The sequence below is a fragment of the Lynx canadensis genome, chromosome A2 (assembly GCF_007474595.2).
Source record: "Lynx canadensis isolate LIC74 chromosome A2, mLynCan4.pri.v2, whole genome shotgun sequence".
Classification (NCBI taxonomy): Eukaryota; Metazoa; Chordata; class Mammalia; order Carnivora; family Felidae; genus Lynx; species Lynx canadensis.
In genome coordinates, this window is record NC_044304.2 from 9,006,667 (window position 1) to 9,026,540 (window position 19,874).

The 19,874-nt window shown below is 61.8% G+C and overlaps 1 protein-coding gene across 6 annotated transcripts in view; it reads left to right on the forward strand.

The window, feature by feature from the left end:
• The window catches only part of NFIX (nuclear factor I X), a 95,080-nt gene that overhangs the window by 64,796 nt on the left and 10,410 nt on the right, over nt 1–19,874 (forward strand). For 4 of the 6 annotated variants that reach the window (XM_030301683.1, XM_030301687.1, XM_030301675.2 and 1 more), the window contains exons 3-8: nt 10,018–10,080; nt 10,446–10,520; nt 10,883–11,003; nt 12,148–12,284; nt 15,101–15,223; nt 17,445–17,620. In XM_030301683.1, the coding sequence (XP_030157543.1) occupies nt 10,018–10,080; nt 10,446–10,520; nt 10,883–11,003; nt 12,148–12,284; nt 15,101–15,223; nt 17,445–17,620 (695 nt within the window). The remainder of the gene's footprint in view (nt 1–10,017; nt 10,081–10,445; nt 10,521–10,882; nt 11,004–12,147; nt 12,285–15,100; nt 15,224–17,444; nt 17,621–19,874) is intronic. The other 2 variants (XM_032591338.1, XM_030301690.1) reach the window with 1 other exon arrangement.

Consider the following 19,874-nt stretch of genomic DNA (forward strand, 5'->3'; position numbering starts at 1 on the left):
CACCGGGTGCCTCATAACAGCAGGTCTAGGATTTGGATTCCAGGCCCAGGGCTCGTTCTGGCACCCAGAGCCGTCTCGTCCCCTCAGGAGGCCACCTGCCTACCCACTTATTCAACCCAGCCTGGGCTTTCAGGGCTGTAAGTTGGAGATTTTGAGTCAGAGGCCCAGATTCTTCACGTCTTATCTGGACAGCTCTGGACGGTGGCTGCCTGAAGGCGTCTGGGGCTGGGGAGTGGGGAGCAGAGCAAGCTGGCGAGAGCGTCTCCCTGCCCTGCCCTCCACAGGGAGACACTGCATCCTTCCTCTGGTTAGTGCAGCCCTCGGGCGCGGGGGTCTGTGTGGCCAGGCCTGCACTCCGGGCCCACCTGGGCTTTGCAGGAGAATTAGTGCTACTGGGGTTTCCACATCAATTCCTCGGGTATTGAGCGTCAAGGATGGACCTGCAGGAAAAAATGTTCTCGGGACGCGGAAGGTGCCAAACACCTGGTGCTTCTGTCCCCCGGGTGGTCAGTGTAGCCACAGTTGGAAGAAGGATCTAGAAGGATCTAGAAGGATCTATTTAGAGTCTTGTCAACCGCTCCCAACTGCACGTCCAGGTGTGGTGGATATAGTCGTGAACAAAACACTGATAGGCCTTGACCCCAAGGGGATGATGGTCTGGTGGGGTGCTCCCAGGCAGGAACCCCTGGACCTGGGAGGCCTGGTGGCCAAGTCCTTAGGGCTCTTGAGCCCTCCAAAGCCAGAGTTTTCCACTCTTCCAGCCCTGGCCCAGCCAGAGGCTCCCAGTGTGGATGGGATTTGAAGGAAGGGCTACTTGGCCTCCAGACTCCAGGCAGCAGTCCTCCACTTAGACCTTTGATTGTGGCACATGTTTGTGTTTGTTGCCCTTCCGTGAGCCCAAGTCTGTCTCCCCGCAGAAGGCAAGTCCTTGGTAAAGAAGCTCCTTGAGCCTGAATGTCAGGTGCTGCCCCTTAGGGGGCTGAGGAAGTTAGAGTGCCTGAGGGTAGGAGGCAGGTGGCCTCGGCCTGCTGTCGCTTAGGTGGGTTCTCCTTCCCAGGCCCCCTGGATTCTCCTTAGGAAAGGGGGGCAGGTGGGGTAAGACCGTGCTCATGGCCACAACGGGAGAGGTAGCGTGGAACACAAGGAGGCCAGGGAGCCCTCGTGTTGCCCCATCCTCGCCGTCTCCTAGCCAGTCTGTCCGTCTTTCCATAGGTAAGGAAGCTCCACATGTGGGAGGCTTCCCCTGCCCAGGGCTGAGGGTACCTTTCCTCTCTGTGGGGACTCACTTCTGCCACCTTCTTTTCCTGGTCAGTTGTTCCTTTTCTGCCCCTTCTTCTCATTCTTTGCTTCCCCTCCCTTCCCCAGCACATTGCAAGGGTGTGTGGGTAGAGGCTCCTTGGCCTGGGGGCTCTCCAGGCCCTCACCCTGACGAGTGCCCTCTGCAGCCAACGGCTGGCTGCAGCACAGCTGTGCTTAGGAAGCCACTCCTGAGTATCTTCAGGAAAGTTTTCTCCCCTTCTGTTTTTGTGGTTGTTGTTTTTTTTTTTTTTTTTTTAAGGAGTCATTTCCTCCTTTCCTTTCTCTTTCTCTCTCTGCTTTCTTCCCTCTTTCTCCCTCTTGGAACCTTCCCCTTCTCTGATTTCTTTCTATGACAGCCTTGTTTTGAACCACTCTGCTTTGGTTCTGATGTGCTGTCTTGGCCTCTCTCTCTTTTAGTTTTCATGTTGCCTTCTTGTCATTCTCTTGCTCGGGGGCTCAGTGATTGCTTCCCTCCTTTCCCCTAGCTCCCACTTGTGTCAGGTGTGTCCCTCCAGAGCTTCTGCGCCCCCCCCCCCCACTTCTCATCCCTGGTTGGCATTAGCACCCAGAGGACTCTGTGCCTTAACAAATAATTAGACCAAGGACAAGTGTATTTGGGGGATGGGGGGAGGGTGATGCCTGACCCTGGGAGGTGGGGACACTATTAATAGTCCTAAGAGCAGCTGGAGGTGGGGGCAGTTGTCTGGCCGGGCCTGGGCAGCTTACAGGGCCAGAAAGGGCAACGCTGGAAATAGAGCGGGTGGGGGTGGGGGGGAGCAGCTCCGCGTGCCCCTAGCCTGGATGGGGGGGGACACCCTCCACAGGGCCCACCTTTTCTTGGTGTGCTGGGCCCACTGTCAGTTTCTGTCTGTCAGGCTGAGGAGGGGACAGAAGCTTTAGGGGCTGGGGGCCACTCTTCTGGACCCCACTATTACATGACTCCTGGCCCCAGGCCCTCTTGCAAATGTTGGCTTCCAGCTGCTGGTTGAGCCGTGGCACCAGCTGGCGCTCCCAGGAGAGGCAGCTGGGCACCCGCTGGGGCAGCACCTATGCTTCTGGTGTCCTCAGCTCTCTATACCCTTACCGCTGGGCTAGGCTAGGCAGGGCCTAGGGCCCAGCGTCCTCAGAATCCAGGGCACAAGCATTTTCTCCCCCTTCCCTGTTGCCCTTACGCATCCCCCGGGTAAGGGGATTTCCAGTGTGGTGGCCGTCCAGAGACCATTTACCGTGACCACTGACTTTGGGGAGGGACACGCCTTGTAGAAGGCATCCCACTCTTTCATTTCCAGACACACCTCTCTGCCCCTCTTTGCAGATCGTCATGGGCCAGGCCCTGAGGGAGCCCCTCAGCTTACTGGCTGTGTTCCCTGGGGCAAGACACCGAAAAATAGTAATCCAGGGCATGCTCGGGGGTGTCATAAAGAGTATGCACGCCTGAGGGCAGGGAGCTGAGGGCCAGCCACACTCCCCCACGAAGCAGCCTGTGAGCAGAGTGGGAGAAGGAGGCGCAGTTTCAGCTCGTGGAGGTGAAGCACCTTTTACCTGTTTTCTCGTTTTCCTCGCCCAGGAACCCTAGGTGGTGGGTAGCACCTGCATTTAACAGAGGAAGAAACAGCTCAGAGCTTGGCCAAGGTCACTGCGCTGGTAGATTCTAGAGCATGGATGTGAACTCAAGAGGAGCCCCTTTCCACTGTCGCTGGTTATCCACCTCTATCCCCCTCTGCCCTCCCTGTGCTGGGGTGAGCCCCCCCCCCCCTTAGAGCAGACACGGGGTCCAGACCAAGGACATCTCCCCTGGATAGGCCAAGGCAGGCTCTGGGCAAAGGTGGGCCAGGGCCCGGGGCGGGGGTGCTCCCGCCTCCCGCCTCCCTCCTCCCCAAAGACCCCTTCCTTTGGCTTCTTCAGTAGTGGCCACTTCACCCCCAATCCCTGTCTGACAGGAATTCTGATCTGATGGGATTTGCTGGCTCCTGGGCACCTCTGGAACACCCCAGATGGTGTTACTGCAAGGCACTGGGTCTGCTTGTTCAGAGAGAGCCACGGAGCACTGACGTCTGAGGTCTCGCAGGTCGGTGCTGAGTCCCCTGCAAAGGGGGGACCCGGGAGGAGCCCGTGGGTCTGCCCGCATCCCCCAGGGCTGCCTGCCGGGCTGGGCGTGGAGAGGCCCCCAACTCGCGGATGGACCTGGCCTTTGCCCCTCCATCCACCTGCTGGGTGTTGTGCTCTGCACCAAGGTGTATCCTTCCTCCTGTCTCCTTTATGGGCCACTGTCTGTCCTCTCATGGGAATAAGCAGGCGGGCACCCGGTTCCCTTGGGCTTCAGTGACCGGGTCGCGTCTCTAGTTCTCCCTGGGCTGGGGGCAATGCCAAGGAAGGTTCTCCCGTTGGGTGCGGGGCAGAGAACGCTGAGCAGCTCACACCAGGGGAGGACCACAGACGGCACTGGCGGAGGCAGGGTGGGTGGAGGTGGGACCGGTCGTGCTCGCCTCCAGGGCCAGGGCCTGCGACTGCCGTGTCCCATCCAGATGTTCCCTGCGGCCTGATCTGTTGTCCCTGCCCCATCCTCCCTTCATGGCCTTCTTGAGCTCAGGCCTCAGGGGCAGCCAGAGCAGGTCTAGCCTACACAGGTGTGACCGGCACGCCACCTCCCCCCCCCTGCACAGGTGACTCAGGTCAAAGGCTCAAGCCCCTCCAGATCCATGAGTAGAGGGGGAGTGAGGAAAGGAGAGAGGAAGGTAATGAGGGGGTGACGTGTGTGCCTATCCTGCCCCTGGCCACACCCCTGCCCAGATCGTCGGGGCTGTGCTTCCTGGTCATGCTCCTGTCCCCACCACGTGGGGCTCTAGGGGTGACAGAAGAGGGATAAACCTCAGGATGGCTCCAGGGCCCGTGTGTAGGCATGAAGCTGGGGGCGGAGCACAGAGTGGAAAGAAGGAAGGAAAGATCCTAGAAGCCCCCTGGGCCGGGCCCAGGCCGAGCCCCTCCCCTCTTTGCCCTCTGGCTGCCCTGCACTCTCAAGGACTTCCTCGGTCCCTGGGTCTCCTGTTTGCAGAGAACGGGGAGAACCCCTCTGTGACCCGTCTCCCTAGCCCCCCACCCGTCCGCGGCTCCCCTCCTCAGGGTGTCTCAGATTCTCAGACTTAGGTTTCAAGAGGCACAATAGTTACATTCTCCGGCTCTGATCGCCGCAGGCCAGGCCTCTGGCTCCCCTTGAGATAGGGTTTCCAGTGCCCCGGATGCTCCGGAATCACAGAAGAGGGGGAGCCAGGTAGGGGGAGGGGAGTGTCACACTGGGGAGGGCCAGGATCAGCTCCTGAATTGCATCGGCCCTTCAGAGGACCCCCAGAACAGCGCACGCTCCCGCCTGCTTCCCGAACCCCAGACCTGGAGAAAGCCTGGGGAGGGGCAAGCGAACTGCAAACTCCGGGGGTTGTGCTCGCTAGCCCCCAAAGGTCAGAGGTCCGGCCGAGCTAGAGGTGGCCTCCTGTCTGGCCCGGTGCTTAGCACTGAACATGCCGTGCCCGGTGGGACCACGGCTCTGCGTGCATCGTCTGCTCCTACCCCTACGGGGCAGCAGGAAATCGCTTGTTGTGTGTCCAAGCGCGTGCGCGTTTGACTGCGCTTGCCTCACTATACGCACGTTGTGGGTGTGGTTGAGCTGGGTCTTTCCGCCCCTCTTGGCCACCTAAGAGCTCACTCTGTCAGTGATGTGCGTGGAGGCAGCCGGCCAGCAAGTTGCATGTGGCCCCTTTCGCGGAGAGAGTTTGTTTCGGGTGGGAGCTGAGGCAGAGCGTTCCCTGCAGCGAGCAGGAATTCGTCCTTCACCTAGCGGGAGCCGTAAATATCTCCCCGTCTGTGAGTGGAAATATATATACATATATATATATATATAACATGCTGTCGACTGGGGTTCGGATGCGACACTGGGCTCTTCCTGGCTGCTGGAGCTTCCCCTCCAGAGCTCCAGTGAAGTGTCCCTTTTGGATACACACACACACACACACACACACACACACACACACACACACACAGAAACGGCAAGGTCAGGAGAGGAAAGAGAGCGGGAGAGAGGGAAAATGAAGGAGAAGGAAGGACAGAGAGGAGTGCGGAGCCAAGACAGAGAAAAAGGAGATCAGAAATGGGATTCCAAAGGGAAAGGCGAAGAGCTCCATAAAGAAAGTAGTGGGGCTTCAAGGGCTGAGAAGGGCTGGTGGAGGGTCCAGAGAGGCAGTGCTGGAGGGGGAGCTTCGTGGCTGTTCCAGGGGATGTGAAGGGACCTAAGGAAGAGAGGGGTCCACGCTGCCTGCCAACTGTTGGCCGAGCTTGGCCCAGGTCCGGGTATTTGCAGAAGGCCACAAGCCATTGATGCAGGGGGGTGACCGAGGACAGGTGTGCAGACGAATGGGGAGTAGCCCCAGACCCGGGAGCCATGCTGAGACAAGAGTCCAGATCTGTCACCTGCCTCTGCATAATCCTCCCTTCTGGAAGCCTCCACAGCGGCCAGAGCCCTAAGGCACTACTGGCAGGTGGCCTCTCCCTCAAAGGTGTGGATCACATGAGAAGCCCAGGTCCCAAGCAGAGGGCAGTCAGCAGAGCATGCTCCTGGGGGTGACATGAGCTGGCGTGACCCTCGGCAGCACGAAGAATAAGCTCTGGGCTCTGAGATTCTCTCCGTCCCCAAACCTGGCCCCGGGCTCAGGGACCCTGATGCCTGCCTGCCCAGGGCGTGCATCCCAGGGCATCAGACACAGTGGCTGGACTGTTCCTAGGAGGCTATATTTGATAGGCCTCACGTGAGAAAGCTTCAAACCAGGGAAGGTGCTTTGGTCCTCAGCGCCAGGAAAGAGGGAAAGGTTGAGCTGCGTCAAGGCCAAGAGCGGGTAGTGGGGCCCCCCCCCCCCCCCCCCCCCCGCCGGCTGCTGCGTCCCCTCTCCGGTCTCTAGGATGTGAAGGCAGCAGTTGTCTCTGAAGAGAGGGGTAGGCAGCGGGGTTAGGGTTGCTTTGCTGACCTTGGTCAGGGTGGCCCTGAACTGGGGGGTGTGTACCTAGGGTCCCCACGGCTCTGGCAGCCAGGCTGGGGAGAGCCGAGGCCACAGAGGCTTCCAGGGGATGTGGCCCGGGAAGCCCGGGGAACCAGAGTAACAGCCTCTGGGGGCGGGGAGGGGGGGGGCGTGGGCCGGGTGGTTGGGGGAGGGAGGATAAAAGATGGAGCTGGGCACCTGTCTGCCTTGTGCCAGCCAACACTGTCCCTGCCCCTCCACTGGCCCACAGGCCACCAGCTGGCCCATTATCCCTGGCGAGAAAGCAGACACTGGAGGGGGGCTCCCATGCAAACCCGCCCGGCAGGGACTGCCAGGGGAGAGCCACCCTGTTCTGGGTCGGGGGCGAGGGGAGAAGGGGGGGGGCAGCGGAGACAGGAGCCCCCGCCGCGCAGCAGTCAGGTCTCCTCCTGTGCTGTTGGCAGGGGGCAGTGCGTGGGGCCTGTGAACAGGAGATAAAGAGTTCAGGCAGAGGGTTTTTTCTCACTAACCGTGGATTTGTATGTTTGTTCAGCTGGTGGCTCTGATAAGCCCCATTCTGCCAGATAAAAGCTGAGCAGCCATGAGGCGGGGCGTGGGGAGGGGTGTCATAAAGGGACCTTCCTCCTGTCTGTCCTGAGGCCTGGGGTTATCCCCTCCCCCAGGGAGCCCAACAGGGAAGGGAGTCACGATGCTGGGCTGGCGTGCCCCCCGGTGGGCTAGGCTGATCCCAGAGGGCTTCTGATCCTGGAGGGTTGTCTAGAGCAAGCCCCGACCTCCAGGCGCGGCTCCCCAAAGAGCCCACAAAGGCCGGCCCAGGGGGCTCCCACTCCTGGGGTGGGGGTGGGGGGGGTGGTTCTCCTTACCCTCCCTAGAAGCCTGTCCACCGGGGCCCGGTGGCCGGTTTGGGCCCCACGGCTGCTGTATGGGTTCCTGCCAGTCCCCTGCCCCCGTCCGTCCAAGGCGCACCCCTAAGCCCACTGGGTGGACGAGGGCCTGCCCCCCCTCGTGTCCCTCCCTGTCCTGCCAGGGCAGGGGTCCTAGTTGAGCCCCTGGGCCCGGGGATGGCCCGTGGGGGGCTTCGGCTGCCTTGGAGTAGCACGTGGCGTCCCCAGGGCCCCTGCCTCAACCCTCCCTTCTCCTTCTGCGGGGTGCCGGCCCCCCGAGGGTGAAGGGGGTGCCGCACGCTGGAGCAGGACGGTGGGGCCCTGGCTGAAGCTGCCCCTGCTGCAGGGCTGCCTCCTGAGCCTCCGAGCCTGGGTCCAGATTTCCAGTGTTTCTGCCTTTTGTCCTGGAGCCGAGCTGAGCATGCCGGGGGCCGGCGGGGGTGGCATTGTGGGGACGCTGGCTGGGCCGCCAGCCGTAAGATGGCTGCCAAGGGCTAAAATGGCTGCCAGCAGCGCCTGGAGGCGCGTGGCAGCGGGCCTCGCCCGCGCTGGATCCTCGCTCCCGCTTGCTCCTTTGCATCAAGCTAATAGTAATAACAGCAATAACGTTTCGGGGCAGTGTCCTGGTTTAGAAGGATTTCCTGCCTATCGCGCTCTCCTGGAGCCCCATTTGTCTCTGCCTTAGTCGCTGGCCCATCTCCATCTCTTTGTCGGGTTCTCTCTAGCCTTTCTGTCCTTGGGCTGGGTGTGCGCATGCGCGCAGCTTTCTGTCTCCACGTGGCCATTTTCAGGGGGCCCGGGACCGCACCCGTGGGGGGACTCCTCTGTCTCCCCCAGCTCCGCCGACCGGGCCCCGGAAGGCCGGTGGGGAACGAGTTGGTCCCAGGATGGGTGGGGTCGGTAGCGGGCACCCCCGGGGCAGCAGAGCCTGGAGTGTGTGCCCCTCAGTGGGCTCCACGTGCTGGTCGCCTGGCTGTGCCCTTCCTGAGTTTTTGAATGGAGGAGAGAGGAAGCAGGCTCAGGGTCCAGGGAGGGCCTAGCGTGGGGTGTCCACGACTTTAGCCCCTCACCTGCTCCTTCCTGGACAAGCTGGGGGTGGAATCAGACCTAGATAGCCGGGAAGGGGCCAAGGTGAGAGAAGGACGGAATTCATACCCACGAGGCACCGTGGCACAGAGAGGTTGCCCTCCTGGGAGCGTGGGGGGAGGTCCTGTGAATTCTCTCTCCGGAGCGGAGAGCACCACGGGCAAAGAGGCGGCGGCCTGGGATAGGATTCGCCACCCCTCCGCACACCACGGGGGTGAGCACAAAGGGAACCGTGGAAGGCTGCACCCCAAACTGGGCGGGCCCGGGGGGGGGGGGGGCGAAGGACCGCCATTAGCACTTCCCTTGTGAACCTCTCTGGGTGTTTGATTTGTGACAAGGTTTACTGTTCTTTTTTGGAATTAGAGGGAAAAAAAAAATTGAACAGGTAAAGAATCGGGGGGAGTGGGGCCTAAACCTGTCCTGTAGGCAGCCTGTCCTTTCCCACTGGTCACCTTGAGGCAGGTGGCCGAGAACTCGGCCTGAGCCAAGGCTGGGCCTCCGCTCCCATAGGGAAGCTGTTCTTACCAGCCCCTGTGGCCATCACTCTCTATCCCTCCCGAGTGGCCGCAGGGCCCCCTGCCGCAATCTCTTGGGCCCACACCTTGCCCTTTGGGAACTTCCGTGCTGGTCAGTCCCCAGTGTGAACAGCTTGGCTGTGAGGCCAGCGAGGGGTGAACTCTCCGGCCAGCAGGCTGACCTCGGGGCGGTGGATGAGACCCAGGAGGCAGGGCCAGAGTTGGGCAAAGCCCCGGCCAATACCAGGGCACGGTTTTCTGATGCCACCCCCACGTTGTCTTCCTGTGAGCAGCCCTTTCTTTACCAAATGCCTGCCTTCCTCCTGCCCCACAACCTGCCCTGGCCCCCCTCTGCCACCCTCTCGCCAGCTGTCGTGCCTGGGCAGGCATTCTGGAGGTCCCCATTGTGCCCCTGGCACACAAAGCTTTGAGGACCTGGGGGGGGGGGCGGGGGTGGGGGGGGGGGCTTTCCCAAGCTCAGCAAAATATTCACACACACACTCCACCCTGCCCCAGCCCTCTGTGAGCTCCCACCGCACAATGGGCCCTTGTCTCGGGGCTCCCTCTGAGCAGCTGTGGCACCGGGGCATGAGACAGCCCAGACAGGCTGGCACAGAGCGGGCGACAGCGTTAGGGCAGGCCTCCCCCCTCTGTGTTGCCAGGCACCGCCTGTAAGCATAAAGGTGAGGTGGGGGTGGTTCAGGCTGACAGGAATGGCCGTAATTAATGAAGTGAGAGAAGGACGGGGCTGCTCCTCTGGGGGCTTGGGCTGAGCGGAGGACGGGGGGACCCTGGGGTTCGTCCCAGCTGTGCTGGGTTCGTCCCACTGGCTTCTTTCACGGGCACCCTCCTTGCCCTGGTTCTCAGCCACTGCTGCCCACTTGAGGGCGACTTCGCCCCCCGGGGCGCACGGGGCAGTGTGCATGGAGGCAGTTCTGGTTGGCACACTGGGGTGCTACTAGAATCTAGAACGTGGAGGCCAGGGCTCCTGCCAGACACACCCTGCGGTGCCCAGGATGCCCCGCCGCGGAGAAGGGTCTGGCTGCGCTGTCAGTAGCACTTTCTTCCTCCTCTCTCCAGGTCCCCCCAGGCTGCTCCCCTCCGAGGAGAGGGTGCTGTGAAGGTGTTTGCAGGGCTGAAGGCGCAGCTCCTTGGCTGGCGTTGGTGGGGCGCTTCGATCCTGACCTCTTCTCCCCTTTGTGTCTCCCGCAGAATCCGGACAATCAGATAGTTCAAACCAGCAAGGAGATGCGGACATCAAACCACTGCCCAACGGTCAGTGCCCCTCCACAACTCCCGCTGGCCCACGCCTGGCCTCTTGGGCCTGCCCCGCCCCCCTCGCCCTCCTCTGCCCTCCAACACCCTGGCCAACGTGGCCTCCTGTCTGCCCCCATTTCTTCCCCTCGACTCAGCTGTTCCTCAGCTGAACTTCCGCTGATGGCCAAGGGGGTGGGGGCTCCCCTGAAGCCTGCTCGGTCCTCCGTGTAGACGTGAGGGCCCTGAGGGCCGGCCTGTGTCTGGAGAACACGAGGCTTGGGAGGAAGCGAGTCGAAGCAAGAGTGGGGAGAGCTCTGGGGAGACAGGCGGGTGGCCCCTCCGAGCCTTGCCTGACTCACTCACTTGTCCTTTCCACTCTTCAGGGCACTTAAGTTTCCAGGACTGTTTTGTGACTTCCGGGGTCTGGAATGTGACGGAGCTGGTGAGAGTATCACAGAGTAAGTGAGTTCTTTCTTCCAGCCGTGGCTGAGCTCAGCAGACCGGGGGGTGTAAGGAGGGGGGATTCGGACCCCATGTGTCCCCCCTCCAGCTGGTGGGGTCCTAGTAGGGGGCAGACAGGATTTCCTGGGACACTCTGCCCATTGGTACTGGGCTAGGTAGAGCAGAGGTGCCCAGAGAGCCCTATCTCTAATCTCCACTGTTTTGGAGGAAAACAAAATCATAACCAAGGGCTCTTTCCCAAAGACCCCCCCCCCCCCAGCCAGGAGGAGGCTTCTGGGGAGCCGCTCGTGACAACAAAACAGGCCCCACCGAGCCTTCCACACCGTCCAAACCTCATCACCTTCTCGCCTTTTCCCAGCTCCTGTTGCCACAGCATCAGGGCCCAACTTCTCACTGGCGGACCTGGAGAGTCCCAGCTACTACAACATAAACCAGGTGACCCTGGGGCGGCGGTCCATCACCTCCCCTCCTTCCACCAGGTGAGCCCAGGACCCTGGCCCTCCCCTCCGATCCCCAGGCCGTCTCGGGGGCTGCAGGCAGCTGTCACCCCTTGTTGAGGGTGTTGACTCCAGCGCAGCCCGGGCCCAGCGTGCCGCCAGCCCCCTGAGCTTCCTGCTTTGTGCTGTCGCTGGGCATTTGGTGCTGGGGACATAAGCCCCAGCGGGGCACAGCTCTGCCTACAAGGCACTCCCCGTGGGGATCTGAGAAGGCCTCTCTCTTGGGCAAGTGACACGAGCCCAGACGTACGGGGGCTGGTACACGCACAGGGGTGGGTGCTCCAGGTAGAGCAGCCTCTGTCCCGGGCAAGGATGGACGTCCGGGTGGGACCCCCAAAGAGGGCTTTGGAGGCCAGCGGAAGGTGTTTAGACGTAAAACCCACTGAAGGGTTTTAGGTTTTAAGCAGGAGATGCTGGGGATTTGTGTTCTAGAAAGTACCCCTAGCAGCAGCACGTGTGGGCGGGGCTGACAGCCAGTTAGAGGCCCTCCCAGCAGGCTGGAGTAGGGGAGGGCCTCAGTTGGGCGGGGGAGTGGCATGAGAGGACCGGACGGAGCTGAGAGGTTTTGGGGAGGTGGGCACATTCGGCCCTTGTCAGGGCCAGTTGTTCGGGGGCAGGAAGGGACCCTGTGCCTTTTTTAAAAAGCTTGAACGTTTGGTTCATCGTGAGGTTTTGGGAATTTATTTTTATTGGTTTGAGTATCGCCCTGTGACGTTATGATGTTCTCGTGTTAGTGATATTTTAACATAAAAGAACACAGTATCCTGATGTCTGAATTCCGTAGCACCCCTTGGCATTTTTGCCCCTGGCGAGTGCCTCTCGACCTGCCCTGGCCCTGGGGGCTGATGGGAAGTAGAAGGTGGGACCCCAGAAGCAGTTGAGGGGGGTTTTGCGGATGAAGGTATCACGGGCCGAGAAGGGGTTCGAGGAGGAGGAGCAGACCTGCGGGGTCCCGAGGGACTCTAGGGCCCGTCTGGTCTCAGGGGAAGGCACGTAGCGAGTGCTTGGGAACGCTGCTGTCATCAGGCGCCTGCTGCCCACCCGGCGGGTCACCGGCGCGAACCGGGGAGCAGTTCGGGGGCCGGGACGTCAATCTTCCCTTGTCCCGCCTGATCCTCTTCCCCAGCACCACCAAGCGCCCCAAGTCCATCGATGACAGCGAGATGGAGAGCCCTGTCGATGACGTCTTCTATCCTGGCACAGGCCGCTCCCCAGCAGCTGGCAGCAGCCAGTCCAGTGGGTGGCCCAACGACGTGGATGCAGGTATGGGTGCTGCAGGGCCAACCCCGAGCGGGGCGGCTGGCGCCTCTTTTTCCCTCTCGGTTTCCCTGGCGCGCCTCCCTCTGCTTCCCCTGCTGTGGGAGGCGCTACCTCCTGATCTCCCAGAGGAGGGCGGACCGGGCCAAAGGAGGGAGTGGAGGTGAGGAGCTGGGCTGCGGCTAACTCGGCCGCAGAGCCGGCAGGTGCGGTGGAAGGAAGGCAGAGGCCCCAGACTTCGAGCCCCCTTGGTCTCCGTCTCCTGCTGTTTCTCTGGAGGGGTTGCCCTAGCTCCTACGGTCCTCGTGGTTTAAAGCAGTTTCTCAATCCGGGCACTGTTGACATTTGGGGCCACGTCGTTCTCCGTGGTGGGGCCATCCTATGCACTGCAGGGCACTGAGCAGAGCTCTGGCCTCCAGCCGCCAGCCAGTAGCAACTCTCCCGTCCTCCCCAAAGTATAATGACCAGAAACGTCTGGACGTTGCTGAACGTCCTCTGGCATAGGGGGAGAGGAGACCAGAATCATCCCGAGTTGAGAACCACTGGTCTGACGGGCCCAGCATCACAGAGAGGAGCAGAGCCTAGGAAAGAATGACCAGAATCATTTTCCAATCAAGCAGGAAAGGTAGGGAAGGGCAGAGGTCTAAAGGAAGCTAGCTCAGTCCTCCCAACAGCCTCCAACCACCCCTTTCTTGGTGAACCCACCCACCTTCACGTCTAGTCTTGACGGGAGGTATAAGCAGACCCAGAGAGCCCAGATGGAAAGGAGGGAGAGTGTGTGCATGCGTATTCCCGCGCGCGCGCGCGCGTGTGTGTGTGTGTGTGTGTGCGTGCGCATGTAAATGTACGAGGAGACTGGCTGCAGGCTATTTCTGCCTGACGCACGGGTGGTACAACCTGTGTGTGTCCTCGAGGTGTGGGTTTCTCGGGGCCAGAGAGTGCGACCCATGTGTGGGCGTTGTACGTGGGGCGTGTCTGCTGTGGTCAGGCCTGGGGCTTTGCTCTCGAAGCCGGAAGAGAAGGGTCTGACCCGATGTCCCCTTTGCCTGGCGTTTTCCAGAAGTGCGTCTACAGAGATGGGCCACGTGGATGGGCAGGGGTAGGAACTGGGGGAAAGCGAGGCAGAAGGGCGGGGAGGCGCTCCTGCTTTCCCGCGGCCCAGACACAGGCTGCCGCTCTCAGCTCCCTGGGAGGAGGGGAGGAGGGTCTGAGGGTACGGGCTGTAACCACTGCGAAGCTCATCCCTGTGGGACAGCTCCCTGGCAGGCCTTTGGGTGCCTCCCCCAGGGTTCCCTCGTGGCAAGCAGGTGCCTGGGCCGACACAGCCCAGATACTTCCCCGGGGGAGAGAGAAGGGGTTGAAAAGGCCCTGAAGACTCCCCAGCCAGGGCCTCAGTTAAGGGACTGCCCCCTCAAGGACTCAAGCGCCCCGAGAGCCACATCCACAGCTGTTTCCTGGGGTTCAGCCCCCAAGTCCCTCTGCCCAGACCTGGTTCCCGAGGAGATGTCCCCTCCCTGGCTCCCGCTCTCTTTTCTCAGCTGTCTGCTCTGGTGCCTGACGTTTCTGCTCCTTCTAGCTGTCCTGCCGCGCACGGCCCCCAACATCCTCCTGCAGCACCCCTGGCTCCTCGCTTTCCCCTCTTTTCCTCCCTGCCCCCCCCCCCCGCTGTGTTGTTTCCCCGTGCTGCGACAAATCGCCAATTAAGCAGCCCAGCTGCAGGACAGGGAACAGCTGGGGAGGCGCTGTGCGGCCACGGGGACAGCTGTGCACAGCTGGTGGGGGTGCTCCCCACCCCCTCACTGTGCCAGCTATCAGGTGGCACACAGCTGCTGCCAGATAACGCCTCTGCTGGCGGCTGGGAGTTCGCCCTTCCCCCCACCCTTCCTGCAGTGAAGACTGCAGCCCCCTCACCCCCCATTCAAACCGATTCTCTGCCTCAAAGGTGGCAGCTCTGGAGGTCTCCACACCATCTTACCCGCCCCCCCGCCCCCCCGCCCCCCCAGCCCTGGGCACGGCCTCAAGGCTCAGCCCAGGACCGGAGACAGACTCCCCTGGAGGACCTGGCCCAGGGGCCCTGCTGTGTCATAGCACCATTTGGACATCGTGCCCCCTGGGCTCAGAGATGAACTTGGTTGGCATCATCAGGATCCTACAGGCGGGGAGCTCTGATGGGGTGTGCTCTGTGCCCCGGTTCCCACTGAATGCCATCCCATCTCTGGCAGCGGGAGCAGAGCAAAGCCTTGGAATGTCCCTCCCTGGGATCCCCCTGGCAGGGGGTCCTTTCCTGTCCAGCTCTGTCCCCAGGGCCCACCCAGGCCCTCCAGCCCCTTCCCCACTCTCTTGTCGGGTGTGGTATCACCCCCTCGGTCCCGCCTGAGGACTGGTGGCTTCTTCCTACCGGAGCCTCCCCCCTTGCAGGGCCCTACAGAGCAGACCCCGGCACGTGCTTCCTCGAGGTCTCCTTCACCCTCAACCTAGCTCTCTAGGGCTCCTCCTGCACACCTTTCTCCCCCCCCCCCCCCACCGCATCCCACCCTTCATTCTGTGCCCTCTGAACTTAGCCGCTCGGCAGAGAGCAAGATGGGCCCTCGGGTTTGTCCCCTCCCCAGCACACCCAAGGGCTCTCCTTTTCCTCTCCCTTCAGAAGTAGCTGGCCAGTCGGAGCTGGAAGTGGGCAAAGGAGGCAGGAAGGGGTGTGGTGGGGCAGGGGCAGCCGGGAGGGGGCCTGAGAAGAGAAGGAGCTAGCTGCTGGCTTCCCGCCCTCCCTTGCTCTCACCCCAGCCCAGCTAAACCTGCCCTGTGTTGCCGATTCCTCCCCCCAGGCCCGGCTTCTCTAAAGAAGTCAGGAAAGCTGGACTTCTGCAGTGCCCTCTCCTCTCAGGGCAGCTCCCCGCGCATGGCTTTCACTCACCACCCGCTGCCTGTGCTTGCTGGAGTCAGACCAGGTGAGAACTGCGGGCCCCGAGGGGGGGCAGCGGGGGAGGCGGTGGGCCAGCTGGCCAGGTGAGGGAGCTAGGGCCACCCCGAGTGACAGCCCCAGGCCCTCTGAGTAGGCAGAGGGCACGGGAACGGGCCCTGCGTCCCAGGCGGCACCTCCTCACCTTGTTCCCCAGCTTCTCACACGCGTGTGTGCTTGCGTGTGTGCCTGGGTGTGTGCGCACGTGTGTGCTGTGCCGCACGGGCCCGTCCTGAGGCCCTCTGCGACTTGCCGTGTGACTCGCGAGGCCTCGGGCCTGCGCCTGCCCAGTTCTTTCCTCCTGCCAGCGGCGGGTGGGGAAGCACAGACTCCTCCCTCGGTCCCCCTTTTGCCTCTCCCGGCCCGCTGGCTGAGCCCGGGGCGGGGGGGGGGGGGGGGGTCGGGGTCCGGTGTCCCCGGCACCAGCCCGGGGCGGTGTGGGGTCACAGATCGACAGGAGCACTCGCGGGAAGCCAGGCTCCCTTCTGAGGCCCTCCCTGCCCTTTTCCGAAAGCGAAGGGCTGGGCCACAGGGGATGAATGCTGGCTCCTGGGTTGTCTTCCAGGGAGAGGAACAGGCCCACTGCTGTGGGGGGCTGTCTCGCTTCCGTCTTGGGAGAGGGGGCTCGGTGGGGGCGGGGGGAACACCTCAGTGTTCCCGAGGGGATGGAATCAGGCAGGGAGTTGTGGGAGCTGAGTCCTCATCCTGGCCACTCCCTCATTCGCCCCCAGAGGACCCTGCCCCGTGTCCGCCCGCCCACCCGCCCGCCCGCCGTCTTGTGGGCCCTTCTGTAGGACGCAGAGAAGAGTGTGAGGTTTACCCTCCCGGCTTCCTCCTCAGGGCCTCCTGGCTGAGAGCCCAGAGGCAGCCTGCACTGGGGCAGGGTGTGGTGGCCGCAAGGTGGGGGCGGGGACCCCAGGCCCTCTGTACAGGCAGCGGGAGGGCGGCAGGCCCAGCTCGGCTCCGCTTTTATGAACTCCAGAGAGAAGCCAAGTTTCCTCAGCCCCCTAATGAAACCGAGAGCAAGAGCGAGCTGATTGGAAACAGACTGGAGGGGGAGGACTCGGCTCAGGGAAGAGCCGGGGCCTGCGCTGGGGTGGGAGTTGTATGTAGGGAGGACGCGTGTGCGAGGACGGTGGGGCTGAGCGCTCCAGAACGTGGCCTGGGCGCCTCGGCCAGATGCACGGTCATTTGTATGCAGGAGCGGGGGTGGGGGGGAGGGTGTTATGCGTGTCCAGGGCTCATCCTACACAGGCAAGGGGCCCCGTCTCTACCCAGAGACCAGGAGCTGTTGGCCTCCTCTGTCCCTCATCCAGGCTCCCACCTGGGCCCTGGGCCGGGGTGAAGCCAGTGAGGCATTCACCAGGATGCAGGACGTCACGAGGAGCCAAAACCCTAGCCGTCGAGACACATGATAACGTAGTGTCATATTTTTAAAAATTAGAACCAGTGCGAAAAACACGCGACGAACAGATATCAACGTTTTCAACAAAAGACGGGGCTGGCCTTGTACTTGCACGGTCCTGCTTTGTTCCTGTCGCTCTAACTCCAGCCCTGGTTCGAATCAATATTTACGAAGACAGGCAGCTGGCTGACTAGCCCTAGTTTGCCAACTTGGCTTTTTAAAAATATTGCATTGAAATGTTAGTTACCTCACGGGCGCCTGGGTGGCCCGGTCGGTTGAGCCTCCCGACTCGTGATTCCCGCTCAGGTCGTGATCCCAGGGTCGTGGGATCGAGCCCCGCGTCGGGCTGTGCGCTGAGCCTGGGGCCTGCTTAGGATTCTCTCTCTCCCTCTGCACCTCCCTCAGTCGTGCTTGCAAAAGCAGGCACGCTCTCTCTCCAGTTAAAAAGGAAACGTTACTTACCTCGGGGCACCTGGCTGGCTCAGTCAGTAGAGCTGCGACTCTCGATCCTGGGGTCATGGGTTCAAGCCCCACGTTGGGTGCAGAGATTACGTAAATAAAGAAGACGGAGAACGTTGAGAAAAACGTTCCTCACCCCGGTTGCTGAGTTAGTAGGCGCTGCCTTAAGTCTCTCACTCTCCTCACCCTGGTCCTGGCCCTGCTCCTACCCCATTCTCCCCTTGCCTCTGGCTCCTCAGTGCTCTCTGTCTGACCAGCGGCCCCCGCCCCCCACTGCCGCCCATCGTGGCCCCCCACCCGCCTCCTAGGCCCTGATGCCCTTTTCTTCCCGCTCATGTACACGCAGGGAGCCCTCGGGCCACGGCATCAGCGCTGCACTTCCCCTCCACGTCCATCATTCAGCAGTCGAGCCCGTATTTCACGCACCCGACCATCCGCTACCACCACCACCACGGGCAGGACTCGCTGAAGGAGTTTGTGCAGTTTGTGTGCTCGGACGGCTCGGGCCAGGCTACCGGACAGGTGAGTCCCGAGGGCCCCAGGAGCCCCGCCACAGCTCATCTCTGCATCTGTCCGTCTGTCTCGGGGCTCACAGGGAGAGGGTCCAGAAGCCAGGAGCCCTCCTGGGGCTGGAACAGCAGACAGCCAGTAACGCCAGACGCCTCGATCTCCTGGATCTGGGGGTAGGGGTCTGTGTATGATGCCGGGGTCTGTCTGTCTCACGGTCTAGAGAAGGGCGGGGCAGTGGCCGGGCCCACCTTGCTCGGGCTCCTTGCCCCGCCCTTGGTCTCTGTTCCCCCGGTAGGAGTGTATCCGCGATCTATCCGACCCGACCTGGGCTCCTTGCCTCCTAACACCCCTCTCAAAACCTCAGGGCTACAGGGATTTGGTAGGTTCTAGACCAAACGTTTCCCGGCCTTGGCACTGTTAGCATTTGGGGCTGTTCGTTCTCTGTTCTGTGGAGCTGTGTCCTCTGTGGCCCCTACCCACTCAATGCCAGCAGCATCACCCCCTCCCAGCCCCGATGACCAGGATGTCTCCAGACTTCAGTGGGCCCCAGGGGCATCATTGTTTCCTGGTGAGAAGGCCTGAGTAGAGGAAAGGCCCCCTGCCACGGGAGCTGTTCGGAGTCTCCTGTTGGCAGAACTCTTAACAAGAGTTTCCCAGGCCAGTCGCTGTTCTGGAGCAAAGCCCTTGCGCTCCTCAGCCTAGAAGAGACACTGGTTCCCCCATGGAGCTCTGCCGCCCCACTGCCCTTGTCCGTCGGCAAGCCCCAGGGCCCAGTCGCTGACCAGCAGAAACAAAGGCCACTCAGCAAAGGGCTTATTCCAGACAGTGCTGGGCCACAGGTGACCCTTCAGTGGGACAGTGGTTCTGCCTTAGTCCCTGGGAGACCACTCTGGGTTGGGACACGGGTGGTCTCTAGACCTCTGCGAAGGTTCTAGAGCCCCAGCAGCACACTGCGCTGTGAGAAGGCCCAGTTCCTCTCCCTGCCGCTGGTCCAGGCTGGAAACCTGCTGTGAGAGGTCAGGTGGGGTGGGGTGGGGTGGGGGGGATGCTCAAAGGGCCGTGGTGGGGAAAGGCGTTCGGAAGCCCGTGCCAGAGGCAGCCCGGGGAGAGCCGTGGGCGGCTCTTGGCGACTCAGCCCAGTACTGCCTCGGGGCGCCCTGTGCAGAGTGGGCATTTTCTAAGTGCTGGTGTATTGATTTGGGGCAGGGCTACAGCTCGGCCTCCTCGCTCTCGCTGTCCAGAACGGAAGCCAGTCCTCTTCCGTCTCCTGTTCTCCCTCCTTCTGCTTTCCTTGTTCCCTTTTCCCCTTTTCCCTGTGAGGTCTTCTCTTGCTGGCTCTGTAGCTCCTTAGCGCATTCGGAGCCTCACCCACGTCTCTGGACAAGCTCCGTCCACTTTCAGGGGCATGGAGGGAGAGGTGGCCATGACCCCCGACAGCTACGACACCTCCTTCAGAGATGTCAGCCGAGTCTGCGGGAGCCGCCAGCCCGTGTCCCAGCGTCCAAGAGGCCTGGGGTCTGGATTATGGATCAGAGAGGCCAGAAGCTCCACCTTGCCTGCCTTCTCGCCCACAGAGGCAGCCGGGGTTTGGAATCAAAATGAGACTGACCTGAAGGACCATTTTAGCCCAGAGAGCCAAACCTAAACCCACAGGACCTTCGAGAATATGGGTCAGTCATCTTTAAGCATCCCCATCCTGGCTGGGTCCTGAGCCTCTCCCTTGACTTGACCATCCAAGATTAAGCGCTCACTGGGTCCAGAAGTTTTCCTCTCAAGGCAGATGCTTGCTCCGTGGATAAAACACTGCAGACAGGAGGGCCAACAGTCACCCTGGTTAAACAGAGAGGCTAGCCCGGCTGGGGAGTCTCTCTGGGTTTCCTCCTGTGGCCCGTTGTGCCAAGAGCCGGGGTTGGGGGGGGGGCGGTAGGGAGGAGGGTTGTCTCCAGTGAGCCTGCTCCATGGGGCTCAGCTTCTGAGAGGAGGCTAGAGACGCCACCAGGCTATGGAGGAGGACAGAGCCAGAGGCCCCAGACTCCGCAGCTGACCTGGTGACAGGGAGTGGCAGTAGCAGGCTGCACTTGTTCCGTGGCTACCTCCAGAGCAATAGTGCTGTGTTAGCATGCAAGAGACTCACCTCTAGGGCCCACTAACACACAGCTGCCTGGGCCTCGCCTGATCCTGATTCAGCAGGTCTAGGGTGGGGCCGAGAATCCGCACTTCTCCCAAGTTCCCCAGGGATGCTGCTTCTGGTCGGGCGACCCCGCTT